Genomic DNA, 21742 nt, shown 5'->3' with positions numbered 1-21742 from the left:
AGCTGTGGTCAGTCTGGAGAGGGGAGGGGTGCATCTCTCTAGGCCAACCAGGAGGTTAGAATACTGGACAATACCATATTAGGAACTGTTTCAGTGTAGAATCGACAGACACAAGACGGATCTAATCTACCCAGCAACCAGATGTGGACAAAAGGAACGCGCCAAGGGGCTTGGACAAATCCGAGGGCCAGCAAAGGCGGGGCAAAGTCTCAACCGCGCCCAGCCTCTACTGTGATAGGCCAACAGACGCGTTGGAACTACGTCATCACGGTATAAGAACAGCTGTTTACGTACTTCCTGCAGTTCCCTGTGTACCCTGCGTGGTGATACAGCGAACCCGTATATACGAAAATTGCATTTGCCATTCATTGTTTGCGGTAATTAAACATAATTAAAGAAAGTTAGCAGAACTTGCTTTTTATTTATCCTGACACCGGATGTGTTACACGCAGCGTTCACAATGCGCAAGACTCATATGGGTCACATATCAAACTGAATATGCACAGTCAGGGGAAAAAAACATTGGATATTAAATACAAATCTCAATTGGATTCTTAGGATGGCTGTGTGAACGCAGCCATATTATCAGATGTAGGCTGATACTACATGCTGTATATTTCATGATAATACTTACCTCATGTTTAGTTCACTTTGTTGAGGTGTCACCCAAGCTTTAAGGTGCATAGACATGCATGTTCCATGCAACCCAGTAAGGGTGCTTCATTCCACAGGAGCATGCTCGTTAAGTTCTATAATAATACACATATTCACAATTAGCTATCACCCTTGTTACGCTGCATCATGCCTCCAAAAATGGCAAGGTTGCTCCAGCTATGTTCACTGTTGCCCCTTTAATTGACCGACTGGATCTGTTTCAGATCATTTTGTGCCCTATAGGAATTAATGGTAAATAATGTATTGTGTCATTTTGGAGTCACCTTTATTGTAAAAACACTCCAAAATGACACAATACATTATTTACCATTCACCTCTATTGGTCACAAAATAATCTGAAACACAACCAAAGCCAACCCACCAAAAATGTGTAGAGTCATCATTCAAAATAACCCCAAAAGATGTCTTGAGCACACTTGGATAAGTTCAAATACTGTGCAGTAAGGTATCAATGTGCTAACTTAGCACTTTTCCCACACTGCATTTATTCAAATGCAACATAGACATGTGCCAATAGAGTCACAACATATTCTACATGACATGATAATCACCTCTATGATAATGTGATTGATGTTGACTGCATATAGCAATTGAGTAAAATATGAATTACTTTATTTTTGTTAAATTATTATCATGATTTTCTCAATTTTAATCTGTATCAATAAAGATATTTCCAATTATTACATTGAAATTGATTGATTGTCTCGGTATTCATTTCAATTTTTTTCAAAACTGAAATCAAGAAGTTATTAAACCTCTGATGTTGATCAGGTCCCATATCCTAAAAGCATCTCAGAATAGGAGTACTGACCTAGGACCAGCTTCCCCCTTTAGATGCATGTTTCATGCATGTTAACATTAGAAGCCTCCTCCCTGTGTTTTATTCACTGCTTTAGCACACTCTGCCAAACCGGATGTCCTAGCCGTGTCTGAATCCTGGCTTAGGAAGTCCACCAAAAACCCTGAAATTTCCATCCCTAACTATAACATTTTCCGACAAGATAGAACTGCCAAAGGGGGCGGTGTTGCAATCTACTACAGAGATAGCCTGCAGAGTTCTGTCTTACTATCCAGGTCTGTACCCAAACAATTCAAACTTCTACTTTTAAAAATCCATCTTTCCAGAAACAAGTCTCTCACTGTTGCCGCTTGCTATAGACCACCCTCTGCCCCCAGCTGTGCCCTGGACACCATATGTGAATTGATTGCCCCCCATCTATCTTCAGAGCTCGTGCTGCTAGGTGACCTAAACTGTGACATGCTTAACACCCCGGCCATCCTACAATCTAAGCTTGATGCCCTCAATCTCACACAAATGATCAATGAACCCACCAGGTACAACCCCAAATCCGTAAACACGGGCACCCTCATAGATATCATCCTAACCAACTTGCTCTCCAAATACACCTCTGCTGTTTTCAACCAAGATCTCAGCGATCACTGCCTCATTGCCTGCATCCGTAATGGGTCTGCGGTCAAACGACCACCCCTCATCACTGTCAAACGCTCCCTAAAACAATTCAGCGAGCAGGCCTTTCTAATCGACCTGGCTCGGGTATCCTGGAAGGATATAGACCTCATCCAGTCAGAGGATGCCTGGTTATTCTTTAAAAGTGCCTTCCTCACCATCTTAAATAAGCATGCCCCATTCATAAAATGTAGAACCAGAACAGATACAGCCCTTGGTTCTCTCGAGACGTGACTGCCCTTGACCAGCACAAAAACATCCTGTGGCATTCTGCATTAGCATCGAATAGCCCCCATGATATGCAACTTTTCAGGGAAGTTAGGAACAAATATACACAGGCAGTTAGGAAAACTAAGGCTAGCTTTTTCAAGCAGAAATTTGCATCCTGTAGCACAAACTCAAAAAAGTTCTGGGACACTGTAAAGTCCATGGAGAATAAGAGCACCTCCTCCCAGCTACCCACTGCACTGAGGCTAGGAAACACTGTTACCACCGATAAATCCACTATAATTGAGAATTTCAATAAGCATTTTCCTACGGCTGGCCATGCTTTCCACCTGGCTACCCCGACCCCGGTCAACAGCCCTGCGCTCCCCAAAGCAACTCGCCCAAACCTCCCCCATTTCTCCTTCACCCAAATCCAGATAGCTGATGTTCTGAAAGAGCTGCAAAATCTGGACCCCTACAAATCAGCTGGGCTAGACAACCTGTCCCTCTCTTTCTAAAATGATCTGCCGAAATTGTTGCAACCCCTATTACTAGCCTGTTCAACCTCTCTTTCGTATCATCTAAGATCCCCAAAGATTGGAAAGCTGCCGCGGTCATCCCCCTCTTCAAAGGAGGAGACACTCTAGACCCAAACTGCTACAGACCTATATCTATTCTACCCTGCCTTTCTAAGGTCTTCGAAAGCCAAGTTAACAAACAGATTACCGACCATTTCCAATCCCACTGTGCCTTCTCCGCTATGCAATCTGGTTTCAGAGCTGGTCATGTGTGCACCTCAGCCACGCTCAAGGTCCTAAACATATCATAACAGCCATCGATAAGAGACATTACTGTGCAGCCGTATTCATCGACCTGGCTAAGGCTTTCGACTCTGTCAATCACAACATTCTTATTGGCAGACTCAACAGCCTTGGTTTCTCAAAAGATTGCCTCGCCTGGTTCACCAACTACTTCTCAGATCGATTTGGCACACTGAACTCTGAGGGCCTGTTGTCCGGACCTCTGGCAGTCTCTATGGGGGTGCCACAGGGTTCAATCCTCGGGCCGACTCTCTTCTCTGTATACATCAATGATGTTGTTCTTGCTGCTAGTGATTCTTTGATCCACCTCTATGCACACGACAACATTCTGTATACCTCTGGCCCTTCTTTGGACACTGTGTTAACTAACCTCTAGATGAGCTTCAATGCCATACAACTCTCCAACTGCTCTTAAATGCAAGTAAAACCAAATGCATGCTCTTCAACTGATCGCTGCCCGCACCTGCCCGCCCATCCAGCATCACTACTCTGGACGGGTCTGACTTAGAATATGTGGACAACTACAAATACCTAGACTGTAAACTCTCCTTCCAGACTCACATTAAACATCTCCAGTCCAAAATTAAATCTAGAATTGGCTTCCTATTTCGCAAACAAAGCATCCTTCACTCATGCTGCCAAACATACCCTCGAAAAACTGACCATCCTACCGATCCTCGACTTCGGCGTTGTCATTTACAAAATAGGCTCCAACACTCTACTCAACAAATTGGATGCAGTCTATCACAGTGCCACCCGTTTTGTCACCAAAGCCCCATATACACTACCCACCACTGGGACCTGTACGCTCTCGATGGCTGGCCCTCGCTTCATACTCGTCGCAAAACCCACTGGCTCCAGGTCATCTACAAGTCTCTGCTAGGTAAAGCCCCGCCTTATCTCAGCTCACTGGTCACCATAGCAGCACCCACCCGTAGCACGCGCTCCAGCAGGTATATCTCACTGGTCACCCCCAAAGCTAATTCTTCCTTTGCCCGCCTCTCCTTCCAGTTCTCTGCTGCCAATGACTGGAAGGAACTGCAAAAATCACTAAAACTGGAGACTCTTACCTCCCTCACTAGCTTTAAGCACCAGCTGTCAGAGCAGCTCACAGATCACTGCACATGTACATAGCTCATCTGTAAATAGCCCATCCAACTACCATCCAACTACCTCATCCCCATACTGTATTTATCTTGCTCCTTTGCACTCCAGTATCTCTACTTGCACATTCATCTTCTGCACATTCTACCATTCCAGTGTTTAATTGCTATATTGTAATTACTTCGCCACCATGGACTATTTATTGCCTTACCTCTCTTATCCTACCTTATTTGCACATGCTGTATATAGATTTTTCTACTGTATTATTGACTGTATGTTTGTTTATTCCATGTGTAACTCTGTGTTGTTGTATGTGTCGAACTGCTATGCTTTATCTTGGACAGGTCGCAGTTGCAAATGAGAACTTGTTCTCAGCTAGCCTACCTGGTTAAATAAAGGTGAAATAAAATAAAAAATCATAATTATATAGACAGGGGACCTGATTCTAGATCAGCACTCTGAGACACTTCATGAATACGGGCCCAGAATTGTCAGAGTTGACCTCTGCAGTGAAACAACTGTATTTCTGGTAATACAGCAAAGTCAAGATGTAATGGAGTGTAAACACACAAACACTAGTTGCACTATATTAGTATTGTTAGCATTAGCGTTTACGGGAGTCCAATATATAATCCCAACTTGTTGACGATAAAACACAGGATCAAAAACCTAACTGACCCTTTTCCTCGGCACTTGTGTAAATCTGAAGGGAATGAAAATATGAAAGCAATATGTTGAAACTCCCACCCAGCCAATCATTCAGCAAGGTGGAAGTACAGCACGTTTTTACCTATCAGATCCTTTCATATCTACATGAAGTGCCCTGGCCATAGAGGTTGTGTCCAGGGGTCAATTGGGCATTACATTAGTTTGATGGGGGAGTTCCAGTTGTTCCGTTCAGGACTAGACGAGGATGGGGGTCAGGACCAGATTCCTGAGCGTTCCCGTTTGCGTCGTACAATGGCGGCCACATCCTGTTTGAGACAGGAGACGCTCTGCTCCAGCAGCTCTGAGAAATCACGCAGCAGACCACCCTGCTCATCCACAAACAGCCTGAGACCCAAGAGATCTGACTCCTCCTGGAACACACACACACACACACACACACACACACACACACACACACACACACACACACACACACACACACACACACACACACACACACACACACACACACACACACACACACACACACACACACACACACACACACATCTTAGATCAGTCAGTCAATAAGAAGGTAAGTAGATTGATTCATTGACTGATTGATACATACACTGGGCCTGTGCCTGCGCAGGCGCTGCAGTTGAACCCTGACAGAGGTCATGCTGTGGTAGAAGACCTTCAGGGCGCGGGCGAACTCTGCATCACAGCTGGGCCGCAGACTGCTGCCCCGCCTCTCTGACCGACCACGTCCCCACTCTGCTCCTACACAGAGAGAGTGAGTGAGAGAGTGAGTGAGAGAGAGAGTGAGAGAGAGAGTGAGTGAGAGAACAGTTCAGTTGTTTAGTGCATGTCTGACCGGTCCTAGTTGTATTGAGCTGATCCCTCAGTGTGTTGTTCTCTGTCTTCAGTGCAGCGTTAGTGTTCCTCAGCTCCTCTACATCCTGCTGTAGAGCCCTCAGAGAGCAGCTCAGCTCTGAGCCAGGGTCCACAGTCTGCAACACACACACACACACACACACACTATAGTGGATACATACTATTTAACCCTTTGAGGTGTCATGTAAATCTATAAGCCTGTCCTACAAATATGACACATTCTAAACCTCTGAGTGGTGTACAGATGTCTGATGTAGACTCACAGTAGCTGTCTCAGTTGCGCCAGCGTGGTCGATGATGAAGCATCCCTCTGGAGTCATCCTCACTCCCTCCAGAGACGACACCAAGTCTCTACATCCCTCTGGACAGGAAAGTATCAAGCGTTATTCAGGTGTGCGTGTATGTGTGGCAGATGGGATCTGTGAAACTCACTCCTCAGCCTGAAGTGTCTCTACTTGCGCTGCGGCATAGCTAGCTTTTCATGGGCGTGGCTGGGTAAGATGCTTCAGGATGGCAGTCAAGTGTGATTGCGAGGCAGAGGTCCTGCGTTCAATCATCGGTATGAGCCGAATCAGGAGAAAGGGGTACTCGCCAAGCAAGCAGCATGACGTCCTTTACACATGCATACAGTATGAATACAGTACGAGTTCCAAGTCGGCAAGTCCCAGGCTTACCCTTACTGGGCTCAGGTTTGTAGGCAAGTCCCAGGCTTACTTACCCTGTAGGCCCCAGAGCTCCAGCACCAGGGCGCTGGTCTGCAGGTGTTCTAGCAGGCCTTGGGAGGTGTGCAGAGAGGTGAAGTGGACCCGCTGGTCCAGCAGGGGGTTGACATTGTGCCACACGGCCGGAGTGTAGAGGGGCTGGGCACTGTCGAACATCCTGAACCTGGCAGGGGAAAGGTGACGTCAGTTATTTAACCTTCATTTCTCAAGGCAAGTCAATTAAGAACAAATACTTATTAATACTAAAGAAGAAATACCACCCCCAAACCTCCAACCCACTCACCCTATCTGAACGCCTCTGTTCCTGGCCTGTTGGACCCAGCGCAGGCCACAGCACTGATCCAGGACCAGCTGGAAGTCCAGCCGTTTCCCCAGTAGCTCAGAGGGGTCGATCAGGATGTCATCCTCCCCCAGAGTCCTGGACACAGGAGGGCCAGGGGCCATATGTATCAAACCTCTCAGAGTGCTGTTTTAGGATCAGTTTTGCCTTTTAGATCACGATGAATAACATTACATGGACAGGGACCTGATCCTGGATCAGCACTCTGAAATGCTTGATACATATGGCCACTGGCTACATAAAGTATCTAACACCCCTGATTCAACTAGTCAACCATTCATGTTCTTCTTCACGTTATTCTAGACTGCAATTATTTAAATCTGGGTTGTGTTCATTAGGGCACAACATAGCAAAATAAAAATTAAGATCTGAGTTCTAATTGGACAAGTTCAGGTTCAAAACGTTTTCTATGTCCGTACTGAACACAACCCAGTAAAGTGTCTGCCTCCCATTCTTCTGTAATGTAATGTTACCCACAGTCCTGTGGGGCTGCATGGTAGAAGCTGAGCCTGCAGTATGGCCTCCTCAGTGCCCTCTGACCCCAATACCTGTAAACACAGAGAGGGATGAGATTGAACGACGCGTGCACACACACAAACACACACACACAAACACACACACTACCTCCAGCTGTTCCTCCAGTGCGATACGGAAAGCCAGAGACTGCAGCCAGAGGTGGGCGCTGCCCAAGAGCAGGGGCTCCAGCGGATCCCAAAAAGGGTCTCTGTCTCTGGGCATGGGCGCCCTGGCCGCCCCCTCTCCCTTCCGCTCCGTATGGTGCTGCTGATACAACTCCTCCATCAGGAACTTGCGGTTCACAAACTTGGCCTTGGACCAGAGCCACACCTGTGGGGAGAGGACACTCACCTGAGTTACACACACACCTGACACTTAACTCAGCTCTATGCAGCAACACGGATCCTACATACACTATACAGTGCCTTGCAAAAGTATTCATCCCCCCTTGGCGTTTTTCCTATTTTGTTGCATTACAACCTGTAATTTAAATGGATTTTTATCTGGATTTCATGTAATGGACATACACAAAATAGTCCAAAGTGGTAAGGTGAAATGAAAAAAAATAACTTGTTTAAAAAAATTCACGGAAAAGTGGGACATGCATATGTATTCACCCCCTTTGCTATGAAGCCTCTAAATAAGATCTGGTGCAACCAATTACCTTCAGAAGTCACATCATTTGTTAAATAAAGTCCACCTGTGTGCAATCTAAGTGTCACATGATCTGTCACATGATCTCAGTATATATACACACCTGTTCTGAAAGGCTCCAGAGTCTGCAACACCACTAAGCAAGCGGCACCACCAAGCAAGCGGCACCATGAACACCAAGGAGCTCTCCAAACAGGTCAAGGACAAAGTTGTGGAGAAGTACAGATCAGGATTGGGTTATAAAAAAATATCTGAAACTTTGAACATCCCACGGAGCACCATTAAATCCATTATAAAAAAATTGAAAGAATATGGCACCACAACAAACCTGCCAAGAGAGGGCCACCCACCAAAACTCATGGACCAGGCAAGGAGGGCATTAATCAGAGAGGCAACAAAGGGACCAAATATACCCCTGAAGGAGCTGCAAAGCTCCACAGCAGAGATTGGAGTATCTGTCCATAGGACCACTTTAAGCCGTACACTCCACAGAGCTGGGCTTTATGGAAGAGTGGCCAGAAAAATAGTCATTGCTTAAAAGACAAAAATAAGCAAACACGTATGGTGTTCACCAAAAGGAATGTGGGAGACTCCCCAAACATATGGAAGAAGGTACTCTGGTCAGATGAGACTAAAATTGAGCTTTTTGGCCATCAAGGAAAACGCTATGTCTGGCGCAAACCCAACACCTCTCATCACCCGAGAACACCATCCCGACAGTGTAGCATGGTGGTGGCAGCATCATGCTGTGGGGATGTTTTTCATCGGCAGGGACTGGGAAACTGGTCAGAATTGAAGAAATGATGGATGGCTCTACATACAGGGAAATTCTTGAGGGAAACCTGTTTCAGTCTTCCAGAGATTGAGACTGGGACGGAGGTTCACCTTCCAGCAGGACAATGACCCTAAGCATACTGCTGAACTGGAGCAGTTTTGCCTTGAAGAATGGGCAAAGATCCCAGTGGCTAGATGTGCCAAGCTTATAGATACATACCCCAAGAGACTTGCACCTGTAATTGCTGCAAAAGGTGGCTCTACAAAGTATTGACTTTGGAGGGGTGAATAGTTATGCACGCTAAAGTTTTCTGTTTTTTGTCTTATTTCTTGTTTGTTTCACCAAAAATATTTTGCATCTTCAAAGTGGTAGGCATGTTGTGTAAATCAAATGATACAAACCCCCCAAAAATCTATTTTAATTTCAGGTTGTAAGGCAACAAAATAGGAAAAATCCCAAAGGGGGTGAATACTTTCGCAAGCCACTGAACAGTCGTGGCCAAAAGTTTTGAGAATGACACAAATATTAATTTTCACAAAGTTTGCTGCTTTAGTGTCTTTAGATATTTTTGTCAGATGTTACTATGGAATACTGAAGTATAACTGCAAGCATTTCATAAGTGTCAAAGGCTTTTAATGACAATTACATGAAGTTGATGCAAAGAGTAAATATTTGCAGTGTTGACCCTTCTTTTTCAAGACCTCTGCAATACGCCCTGGCATGCTGTCAATTAACTTCTGGGCCACATCCTGACTGATGGCAGCCCATTCTTGCATAATCAATGCTTGGACTTTGTCAGAATTTGTGGGTTTTTGTTTGTCCTCTTGAGGATTGACCACAAGTTCTCAATGGGATTAAGGTCTGGGGAGTTTCCTGGCCATGGACCCAAAATATCGATGTTTTGTTCCCCGAGCCACTTAGTTATCACTTTTGCCTTATGGCAAGGTGCTCCATCATGCTGGATAAGGCATTGTTCGTCACCAAACTGTTCCTGGATGGTTGGGAGAAATTGTGTTGGTACCATTCTTTATTCATGGCTGTGTTCTCAAAATTGTGAGTGAGCCCACTCCCTTGGCTGAGAAACAAACCCACACATTAATGGTCTCAGGATGCATTACTGTTGGCATGACACAGGACTGATGGTAGCGCTCACCTTGTCTTCTCCGGACAAGCTTTTTTCCGGATGCCCCAAACAATCGGAAAGGGGATTCACCAGAGAAAATGACTTTACCCGAGTCCTCAGCAGTCCAATCCCTGTACCTTTTGCAGAATATCAGTCTGTCCCTGATGTTTTTCCTGGAGAGAAGTGGCTTCTTTGCTGCCCTTCTTGACACCAGGCCATCCTCCAAAAGTCTTCTCCTCACTGTGCGTGCAGATGCACTCACACCTGCCTGCTGCCATTCCTGAGCATGCTCTGTACTGGTGGTGCCCCGATCCCGCAGCTGAATCAACTTTAGGAGACGGTCTTGGAGCTTGCTGGACTTTCTTGGGCGGCCTGAAGCCTTCTTCACAACAATTGAACCACTCTCCTAGAAGTTTTTGATGATCCGATAAATGGTTGATTTAGGTGCAATCTTACTGGCAGCAATATCCTTGCCTTTTTTGTGCAAAACAATGATGACGGCACGTGTTTCCTTGCAGGTAACCGTGGTTGACAGAGGAAGAATGATTCCAAGCACCACCCTCCTTTTGAAGCTTCCAGTCTGTTATTCGAACTCAATCAGCATGACAGAGTGATCTCCAGCCTTGTCCTCGTCAACACTCACACCTGTGTTAACGAGAGAATCACTGACATGATGTCAGCTGGTCCTTTTGTGGCAGGGCTGAAATGCAGTGGAAATGTTTTTGGGGGATTCAGTTCATTTGCATGGCAAAGAGGGACTTTGCAACTAATTGCAATTCATATGATCACTCTTCATAACATTCTGGAGTATATGAAAATTACCATCATACAAACTGAGGCAGCAGACTTTGTGAAAATTAGTATTTGTGTCATTCTCAACTTTTGGCCACGACTGTATATAGAGATTATAATCAAATATGGCTTTGGAAGAAAACCACAAGTGGACCTTGCAGTAACTTAGGGGTTGATAGTGTTCATAGCTAAATGGGTCAAGTTATGTTCCATGTAGAGATATTAAAGTCATCTAGTATGACAATATTCAGGAGGTGTGATTGACAGCATGGTCTCCCCACCTGTTTGTTTTCCAGTGATGTCACTCTGACAGCGATCTCCTTCTCCAAGTCATGACCTTTAGAGTCTGATAACGCCAGGTTCTTAATCTCCAGTTTAAATTCCACCCCCTGGACACATAATTAGATGATTAGATGATTCATGTAATGGTTTAGCGTTACTCAGATTACGTCCAGTAGTCAACACAAACTGAAATCCAGGGAAATAACACTATATAATTCATTGTGATCTAAACATTACATATTTTCTCACAAACACAAGTAAAGGGACCTTGGTTTTAGGGATGTTGAGAATGATGGGGGATGTTGTGATCTAATGATGCAAATCTCTACCTTATGATCTAATGATGCAAATCTCTACCTTATGATCTAATGATGCAAATCTCTACCTTATGATCTAATGAAGCAAATCTCTACCTTATGATCTAATGATGTAAATCTCTACCTTATGATCTAATGATGCAAATCTCTACCTTATGATGCAAATCTCAGGATGAAAATGTTGCTGCATTAACATGTAAACCATGCATGATGGGGAATTATAAAACAGAATGTCAAACCCATCAGTATTAAAGTGATACTTCGGGATTTGGTCAATCTACTTCCCCAGAGTCAGATTAACTCATGGATACCATTTTGAAGTCTCTGCGTCCAGTATGAAGGAAGTTAGAGGTAGTTTCCCGAGCAAATACTAAGTAACGCTAGTAAGCAATTAGCGACTTCCTTCATACTGCACTGACATACAAATGGTATCTATGAGCTCATCTGACCCTGGGAAAGTAGATAAAGGGCTACATTGACAAAATCAGGAAGTATCCCTTTAAAGGTATAATATTGTGTTTATCTGTCACCTTGTGTAGCTCCTGGCTCATCTGGTTGGCCTCAGCCACCATGGGCATCAGTTTGATGTAGTCATAGAAAACAGCCAGGAGACTAGGGTCAGTCTGACTGGGGACTGCACTGGAGTCACCTACAGGGGGAGACAGAGAGAGCGGAGATACACACATCATCAATTTCTGTGTGAGACACTAATATCTAGGTAATCTCTCTCTTTCTGTCTCGCACAGTAGCTCTCTCTCTCTAGGAGACTGATACTTCTCCCCGTTTCTCTCTGCCACTCTCTTACACACGCGTTTGCTCTCTAAAATGGATTATTCTACCCTTTCTCTCTCTTTTTACCTCTGTCACATGCATGCACACCCACATCCACCCACACTCCCTTCCTCTCGCTCTCTCTTTCTCTCACTCTCTCTCTCTCATTCACTCTCTCTCTCTCCCTCCCTCCATCTCTCTCTCTCCTACCCTGTGTCTTCTCCTCACACAGTGAGTGGAGGTTGATGCCCTCAGCGGCTGCCAGTTCAGACTGGAAGTAGTCATAGTCATAGCGACTCCAGTCATCCCCGCCCCTCTCAGATGGGTAGCCAATGAACAGGTAGGTGCTGTTAGAACCCAGGATGAGTCGGTCCTAGAGGCGAGGGGGCAGAGGACGGGTTGATATGAGGGTAGGACTCAAGGACTTAAACCATTGTCCACTTCCGAGGGCATAGTGCATAGGATAGGGGCAGTGGTGGTCATCACAATCTGGTCATGCTAGAGAAGATGGGAGACTAACTATAGTGATTATTACTAGCCATACAGTGCATTCGAAAAGTATTCAGACCCCTTGACTTTTTCCACATTTTGTTAAGTTACAGCCTTATTCTAAAATGTATTAAATACTTTTTTTACACACAACACCCCATAATGACAGAGTGAAAACAGGTTTGCAATTGTTTTTGCTAATTCATTAAAAATACATTAAAAAAATATATTTTTACATAAGTATTCAGACCCTTTGCTATGAGACTCGAAATTGAGCTCAGGTGCATCCTGTTTCCATTGATCATCCATGAGATGTTTCTACAACTTGATTGGAGTCCACCTGTGGTAAATTCAATTGATTGGACATGATTTGGAAAGGCACACACCTGTCTATATAAGGTGGCACAGTTGACAGTTAATGTCAGAGCAAAAACCAAGCCATGAGGTCGAAGGAATTGTCCGTATAGCTCCGAGACAGGATTGTGTCAAGGCACAGATCTGGGGAAGGAAACCAAAACATTTGTAAATGTGATATTTAAATTGTTGCTTTGTTATTATGGGGTATTGTGTGTAGATTGATCAGGGGGGAAAAAACAATTGAATCCACAAATTGTGGAAAAGGTCAAGGGGTCTGAATACTTTCCGATTGCACCGTAAATGTTATTTTAACCCCTAACCTTTACCCTTACCTCTTATTAAGCCCATATGAAAAACTCGTGCCTTGTTCGTGCTCATCAGTTTTGACCATGATGCGACTAATGTCTGAACTACGCTGAGTATGTGTCCTATAGTTCCACCTGTTTCAAAATGGCAGAAATAGTTTGATTCCATGGAGACGAACCAGGTGCTGCAGCTCGGTCTTCTGGGAGATGGGTGTTCCGTTGACAATGACATTTGACCCCGCCAGTGGGGTCAGGTACACCCTACGCTGGACGTTAATGAACACAGCGTGATGCTCCTGGATCCTGAGGAGGTAAAAAGGGTTTATTGGTGACCTTTATTTTCTTTTTTTGTAACTATTTATAAAATGTATGTACCATTCCCAGACTGTCCCTTTTATTGATGTCATAAATGAACCAAACAAAGCAGCACCTGTCTGAAACGCAGTCCGAATTTATTCAGGTTTTGTGCTTGATAAAAAAGTGTGATGAATTCAAAGCCAATTTGCAAGTTTTCAAAATATTTTTGTGTGTGTGTCATACTCACCCTAGGCCCCTGATTGAGATGGACCTGGGTGAAGAGTCAGAGAGCCCTATATCCCACTCACCTATAAAACACACACACACACACACACACACACACACACACACACACACACACACACACACACACACACACACACACACACACACACACACACACACACACACACAATTCCCAAAGTCTTGATTGAGTGTGTGTATGTTCATTCGATCGTAAAGCTGTAGTCTGGGGCAGAGGAGAGACTCACCCTCCTGGATGAAGAGCTTGACCACCCCGGACAGCTGAGTATCCTCGTTGATGTTCAGGATGTACGGATGCATCTGCATCATCCTCCGCTCCTGAGAAAGAGAGAGAGACATGGAGAGAGAGAAGGTGGCGTGAGGAAGGGGGAGATATGAGGGGCGTGCGTGTGTCCGTGTGCACGCGTACCTGTGTGATAGTCGCATACTGCTGCTCCCAGTCCTTCAAGGCCTCCTGTAGATGTTGTTCCCAGAGCGTCTGGATGGCTCTGATCTGCAGCTCGTTATGGGTCAACAGCCGACGCAGCTCCTCTGGACACAGCAACAACAACATAAATACAGCTACATATTAGTATACTAACACTCGCTCCAAGTCCCAACTATGCTGCCTTCGACATCCCTCCCCCCTATCTCCATCTCCACCCTACTGGTTTCCTCATCTGCCCTCCCTCCTTCCCTCCCTCCATCTCCTACTGGTTTCGTCCTCTGCCCTGCGTCCCTCCTGTCCCAGGCGGCTGAGTCTCTGCAGGAGCCTGGCGTTCTCAGCCTTCAGCTCCTTCACCAGGCGCTCCGTGGGACTCTCGTTCACCACCGCACGGTTCTGAATACGCTTTGCCCTAAGGGGGGGGGGCATCTGTGAACTGTACTGTATATGTCAAATACTAAGAGTTTTCTAACAAAGAAGGAATGCTGGGCCTACTGTACCTTTCAGCATATCGCAGGGTTGAGATAGACTCTTCATAGCAGATATCAGCTGGACTCAGAGCTGCAATCTGAGCATTCTGGTATTTAGTTATGACAGGCAGGGCATATGGTAAGAGAGCTCAAGACCGACTCACTTTTTGTGAGTTTACCCAACCATAATATTAACACATTTTTGCCCCCCCCCCCCAAAAAAGCTAATCATAGGATATGAATCATATCTTTAGATGTTAAGAGGTGCATGCTACACTCTTAGAAAAAAGGGTTCCAAAAGGGTTACGGTTGTCCCCATAGGAGAACCATTTTGGTTCCAAGTAGAACCTTTTCGGGTTCCATTAAGAACCCTCTGTGGAAAGGGTTCTTACCTGTAACCAAAACGGTTCTACCTGGAACCAATAAGGCTTCTCCAACGGGTTCTCCTATGGGGACAGCTGAAGAACCTGTTTAGGTTCTAGATAGCATCTTTTTTTCCTAAGGGTGTAGACAAATGGTTACCATGACAGTACGGCTGTTCCCCCCCAGGGCAGACTGCAGCAGCTTGGTGAGGACAGAGTCTCTATATGGGATATGGACTACTTTCTTCCCTACCGCTACGTCAGCAAGGGCACTGCAGGGAGAGGAGGAGGAAGGAGATGAGACAAGTAGGAATACAAAAAGCAGTGCTGGGTAAAATATATGAATATAGAAAGAGTTTTTGGTGACGTGTTGGCGTGGAGGGCAGATCTCTCCCTGACCTGATGACGTTGCCCAGGGTGGTGAGGCTGAGGTTGATGGCTGTGCCCTCTTTGAGCCGGTCGGCCTCGGAGCCTGACACCCGCTGTCTCTCGCTGCCCGCCAGGTCCACCAGGTTGATGTTAGACTGCTTGGTGATGCTCTCCTCAGAGAAGATCTGCAGAGGGACAGGAGAGGGTCAGAGATACAATAAGAACACCAAGGGCCATATCTAACACCCAAATCAACCCCTCTCGCCCCTACCCCCCTTGGCACCTGTGTACATCTGAAGCACAGGAGGTTGGTGGCACCTTAATTGGGGAGGACGAGCTCGTGGTAATGGCTGGAGCGGAATGAGTGGACTGATGCTTTTCCATTTGCTCTGTTCCGGACATTATTATGAGCCGTCCTCCCCTCAGCAGCCTCCACTGATCTGAAAGGATTGGACAGATGTATCCAACAAGAAAAAAGTACATTCTGGCTTATCCAATGGCAAGGTCAAGCTTTTTCCATACTTATCTAATCCTCTCAGAGCAGAAGTGTTTAGGGATTAGGGGCTAGGGGTTGACTGGGCAATGTGACTTACCTGTTTGAGCTGGAGGATGATGAGCATGTGTGAGCGGCTGCTGTTGGCGTTCATGTGTGTGGTGGCCGTGGTACGCATCCTCGTCCCCTGCTCCATCAGCTGCTCCACCTACAAAATATATATATATATATATCAATTAGATTAAAAATAATAATAATAATAATAATATTGATACATATACAGTGAGCTCCAAAAGTATTGGGACTGTGACATTGAACTTATACAATGACTATGAGTTTAAAGCTTTAATTTTAGGGTATTTTCGTCCGTATCGGGTGAACTGTTTAGAAATTACAGCACTTTTTGTACATAGTCCCCCATTTTACAGGACCAAAAGTTTTGGGACAAATTCACATATGTTAGACTGCTATGTTAGAGAGTATTAAAGTAGTAAAAGTTAAGTATTTGGTCCCATATTCCTAGTACACAATGACTACATCAAGCTTTTGACTCCACAAATTTGTTGGATGCATTTGCTGTTTGCTTTGGTGAGTTTCAGATCATTTGGTAAATAATTTAGTGTGTCATTTTGGAGTCACTTTTATTGTAAATAAGAATAGAATATGTCCCTAAACACTTCCACATTAATGTGGATGCCACTACGATAACGGATAATCCTGAAATAATTGTGAATAATGATGAGTGAGAAAGTTACAGACGCACAAATATAGTACCCCCAAGACATGCTAACCTCTCACCATTACAGGGACAGGGGAGGTTAGCATTATTGCGAGGATATGATAATTGTGCATCTAACTTTCTCACTCATTTTTGTAGCGACACAAGCATGATGTAGTCTATGAATGCGTGCTACGAATATGAGACCAAATACTTAACTTTTTACTATTTTAAAACCCATAATATATGTGAATTTCTCCCAATACTTTTGGTCCCCTAAAATGGGGGGACTATGTACAAAAAGTGCTGTAATTTCTAAACGGTTCACCCAATATGGACGAAATCACCTCAAAAGTAAAGCTGACAGTCTGCACGTCGACCTCATAGTCATTGTATTGTTTCACTGTATGTAGAGATAATAATGACATGTTGCACCTGTGGGGCGCTGTCACAGGGGACCCTGCGAAGCCCCTCCACATAGAAGCCTCTCTGCTGCTCCTCTCGGACACGCAGTCCCCCCGGAGACCGAGACCCCCGTGACAACAGGTCAACCACCTGGAGGAGGAGAGGGGCAAGGGCTTGGGGTCAAAATCTGGACAGATCAGCTGTGAACTGTACATGTCAAATACTCAAGAGTTTTCAACAGGCATGACAGAGACAAGCCCAGACTTACCTGTTCATTGTAGATTTCCAACATGCTGAAAAAGACCTTGGGGAACAGAGGAGCCCATTGAAAATGATAAAAATCAAAAATGATTTCTGGCTGTGATATTAGTTATTGTCTTCTTGTTTTGTTTGTGTAATTGTCCTGTGTTGTGGTTGCCTTTTGGTACAGTTTGTCTATTTGTGAGCTGTCAATGTAACAAAACAATGCTTATTTTTTAGTTTATTTCTTATTTGTTTTATAGATTTAAAAAAAGTCATATTTCAGACCTACACACCTGGCACTGTCGGCTGTCCTGGTTGGCCCTGATGGCCTGAAACAGTTTGTCACAGAGGGTGGGCACCAGGCCCTTGTTGGGTCCGTACCCGACCATGGAGTAGCTCTTCCCTGAGCCAGTCTGCCCGTAGGCTAGCAGGGTGGCGTTATAACCTTGAAGGGCATTCTCCAGGATCCCCTCCCCCAGGTCCTGGAACACACTACCCTGAGGGGACAGAGAGTGTTACTGCCCTGAGGGGACAGAGAGTGTTACTGCCCCGAGGGAGAATATACAGAGTTACTAACCTGAGGGAGAATATACAGAGTTACTACCCTGAGGATACAGAGAGTGTTACTGCCCTGAGGGAGAATATACAGAGTTACTACCCTGAGGGGACAGAGAGTGTTACTGCCCTGAGGGAGAATATACAGAGTTACTAACCTGAGGGAGAATATACAGAGTTACTACCCTGTACAGAGAGTGTTACTGCCCTGAGGGAGAATATACAGAGTTACTACCCTGAGGGGACAGAGAGTGTTACTGCCCTGAGGGAGAATATACAGAGTTACTGCCCTGAGGGAGAATATACAGAGTTACTACCCTGAGGATACAGAGAGTGTTACTGCCCTGAGGGAGAATATACAGAGTTACTGCCCTGAGGGAGAATATACAGAGTTACCACCCTGAGGGAGAATATACAGAGTTACTACCCTGAGGATACAGAGAGTGTTACTGCCCTGAGGGAGAATATACAGAGTTACTGCCCTGAGGGAGAATATACAGAGTTACTACCCTGAGGATACAGAGAGTGTTACTGCCCTGAGGGAGAATATACAGAGTTACTACCCTGAGGGAGAATATACAGAGTTACTACCCTGAGGATACAGAGAGTGTTACTGCCCTGAGGGAGAATATACAGAGTTACTACCCTGAGGATACAGAGAGTGTTACTGCCCTGAGGGAGAATATACAGAGTTACTGCCCTGAGGGAGAATATACAGAGTTACTACCCTGAGGATACAGAGAGTGTTACTGCCCTGAGGGAGAATATACAGAGTTACTGCCCTGAGGGAGAATATACAGAGTTACTACCCTGAGGATACAGAGAGTGTTACTGCCCTGAGGGAGAATATACAGAGTTACTACCCTGAGGATACAGAGAGTGTTACTGCCCTGAGGGAGAATATACAGAGTTACTGCCCTGAGGGAGAATATACAGAGTTACTACCCTGAGGATACAGAGAGTGTTACTGCCCTGAGGGAGAATATACAGAGTTACCACCCTGAGGGGACAGAGAGTGTTACTGCCCTGAGGGAGAATATACAGAGTTACTAACCTGAGGGAGAATATACAGAGTTACTACCCTGAGGGGACAGAGAGTGTTACTGCCCTGAGGGAGAATATACAGAGTTACTAACCTGAGGGAGAATATACAGAGTTACTACCCTGAGGGGACAGAGAGTGTTACTGCCCTGAGGGAGAATATACAGAGTTACTACCCTGAGGGAGAATATACAGAGTTACTACCCTGAGGGGACAGAGAGTGTTACTGCCCTGAGGGAGAATATACCGAGTTACTACCCTGAGGGAGAATATACAGAGTTACTACCCTGAGGGGACAGAGAGTGTTACTGCCCTGAGGGAGAATATACAGAGTTACTGCCCTGAGGGAGAATAGACAGAGTTACTGCCCCGAGGATACAGAGAGTGTTACTGCCCTGAGGGAGAATATACAGAGTTACTGCCCTGAGGGAGAATATACAGAGTTACTACCCTGAGGGGACAGAGAGTGTTACTGCCCTGAGGGAGAATATACCGAGTTACTACCCTGAGGGGACAGAGAGTGTTACTGCCCTGAGGGAGAATATACAGAGTTACTGCCCTGAGGGAGAATATACAGAGTTACTACCCTGAGGATACAGAGAGTGTTACTGCCCTGAGGGAGAATATACAGAGTTACCACCCTGAGGGAGAATATACAGAGTTACTACCCTGAGGATACAGAGAGTGTTACTGCCCTGAGGGAGAATATACAGAGTTACCACCCTGAGGGGACAGAGAGTGTTACTGCCCTGAGGGAGAATATACAGAGTTACTACCCTGAGGATACAGAGAGTGTTACTGCCCTGAGGGAGAATATACCGAGTTACTACCCTGAGGGGACAGAGAGTGTTACTGCCCTGAGGGAGAATATACAGAGTTACTGCCCTGAGGGAGAATATACAGAGTTACTACCCTGAGGATACAGAGAGTGTTACTGCCCTGAGGGAGAATATACAGAGTTACCACCCTGAGGGAGAATATACAGAGTTACTACCCTGAGGATACAGAGAGTGTTACTGCCCTGAGGGAGAATATACAGAGTTACCACCCTGAGGGGACAGAGAGTGTTACTGCCCTGAGGGAGAATATACAGAGTTACCACCCTGAGGGAGAATATACAGAGTTACTACCCTGAGGATACAGAGAGTGTTACTGCCCTGAGGGAGAATATACAGAGTTACCACCCTGAGGGAGAATATACAGAGTTACTGCCCTGAGGGAGAATATACAGAGTTACCACCCTGAGGGGACAGAGAGTGTTACTGCCCTGAGGGAGAATATACAGAGTTACCACCCTGAGGGAGAATATACAGAGTTACTACCCTGAGGGAGAATATACAGAGTTACTGCCCTGAGGGAGAATATACAGAGTTACTACCCTGAGGGGACAGAGAGTGTTACTGCCCTGAGGGAGAATATACAGAGTTACTACCCTGAGGGGACAGAGAGTGTTAATGCCCTGAGGGAGAATATACAGAGTTACTACCCTGAGGGGACAGAGAGTGTTACTGCCCTGAGGGAGAATATACAGAGTTACTGCCCTGAGGGAGAATATACAGAGTTACTGCCCTGAGGGAGAATATACAGAGTTACTGCCCTGAGGGAGAATATACACAGTTACTGCCCTGAGGGAGAATAGACAGAGTTACTGCCCTGAGGGAGAATAGACAGAGTTACTGCCCCGAGGGAGAATAGACAGAGTTACTGCCCTGAGGGAGAATAGACAGAGTTACTGCCCTGTTGGAGAATAGACAGAGTTACTGCCCAGAGGGAGAATAGACAGAGTTACTGCCCCGAGGGAGAATAGACAGAGTTACTGCCCAGAGGGAGAATAGACAGAGTTACTGCCCCGAGGGAGAATAGACAGAGTTACTGCCCCGAGGGAGAATATACAGAGTTACTGCCCTGTTGGAGAATAGACAGAGTTACTGCCCCGAGGGAGAATAGACAGAGTTACTGCCCCGAGGGAGAATAGACAGAGTTACTGCCCTGAGGGAGAATAGACAGAGTTACTGCCCTGAGGGAGAATATACAGAGTTACTGCCCTGAGGAAGAATAGACAGAGTTACTGCCCTGAGGAAGAATAGACAGAGTTACTGCCCTGAGGGAGAATAGACAGAGTTACTACCCTGAGGGAGAATAGACAGAGTTACTGCCCTGAGTGAGAATAGACAGAGTTACTGCCCTGCCCTCCTCAATGTATCATCCTCCTCAGCTAGGTACAGGCAAGAGAAGTATCTTCTCCTCCTCTCCTCTCCTCTTCTCCCCCTCCCCAACTCCTCACCTGGTCAGCATATCGTCCTCCAGGCTCCTCAGGTACGTACAGGCCAGAGCAGTCTCTGGTGAAGCCGCTGTGGGACCAGTAGGCATAGTCAAAGCAGAAGGAGCGTGGGCTCTGGCTGTTCCGAGGGTCCTGGATGGTGATGGTGCTGGAGGCCATAGAGATAATGCAGCGGCCGCCCGCGTCCCTCTCTCTCTGGGCACGGGAGGAGAGAGACGTGGGGGTGGGGGACCAGTGCAGCAGGTATAGTATTGGTGGAGGACCACATAGTACACAAAACACAGTGCAGATTGGCATGATAGCATGACACAGTCTGATGATGGATCATGTCCTAGAAAAAGTAGTAGGAGAGAAATACTAAACCGAACAAACAACTAGAAACATCCCAGATCTGTCCACAACTGACCTTGTTGAAGGGTCTGACGCGTACGGCCACTTTGACACAGTCCTTCCCCGGCATCTCTGCTCCTTTAGCCCTCATGATCGTCCCTGCTTCTGTAAGGGAAAGGCTGGGTGACACCCTGCACCCACTGACAGCAGCACCAGGGCTGCAGCTC

At 45.8% G+C, this 21742-nt stretch overlaps 1 protein-coding gene across 1 annotated transcript; it reads right to left on the bottom strand.

The window, feature by feature from the left end:
* Positions 1-4757: 4757 nt before the first annotated feature.
* On the bottom strand, positions 4758-21645 carry kif28 (kinesin family member 28). Its single transcript, XM_071415588.1, has 25 exons — positions 21592-21645; positions 21189-21380; positions 17602-17805; positions 17334-17369; positions 17096-17215; positions 16043-16150; positions 15480-15634; positions 15241-15352; positions 14749-14816; positions 14518-14660; positions 14234-14355; positions 14052-14142; positions 13808-13868; positions 13443-13566; positions 12323-12485; positions 11872-11990; positions 11024-11131; positions 7507-7728; positions 7360-7430; positions 6826-6960; positions 6539-6705; positions 6084-6181; positions 5801-5936; positions 5555-5706; positions 4758-5354 (listed from the first exon to the last, which is right to left on the bottom strand). Exons 1-25 carry the CDS (start codon positions 21643-21645, stop codon positions 5196-5198), a joined length of 3120 nt encoding a protein of 1039 aa, XP_071271689.1. The 3' UTR covers positions 4758-5195.
* Between the last annotated feature and the right edge of the window lie 97 nt (positions 21646-21742).

This window comes from Salvelinus alpinus, chromosome 9 (assembly GCF_045679555.1).
Source record: "Salvelinus alpinus chromosome 9, SLU_Salpinus.1, whole genome shotgun sequence".
Lineage (NCBI taxonomy): Eukaryota > Metazoa > Chordata > Actinopteri > Salmoniformes > Salmonidae > Salvelinus > Salvelinus alpinus.
Note: the sequence above shows the minus strand (reverse complement) of the source record. Positions and strands in the feature narration are given on the sequence as shown.

Excerpts from the sequence above, each read along its gene's own strand:
- kif28 (XM_071415588.1), bottom strand. The coding sequence starts at position 21,645 with ATGCCGGGGAAGGACTGTGTCAAAGTGGCCGTACGCGTCAGACCCTTC. Across the intron at positions 14,143-14,233 it reads AGTATGCGACTATCACACAG|GAGCGGAGGATGATGCAGAT; the intron begins GTACGCGTGCAC and ends TCTCTTTCTCAG. Across the intron at positions 13,567-13,807 it reads ATCTCAATCAGGGGCCTAGG|GATCCAGGAGCATCACGCTG; the intron begins GTGAGTATGACA and ends TTACCTCCTCAG.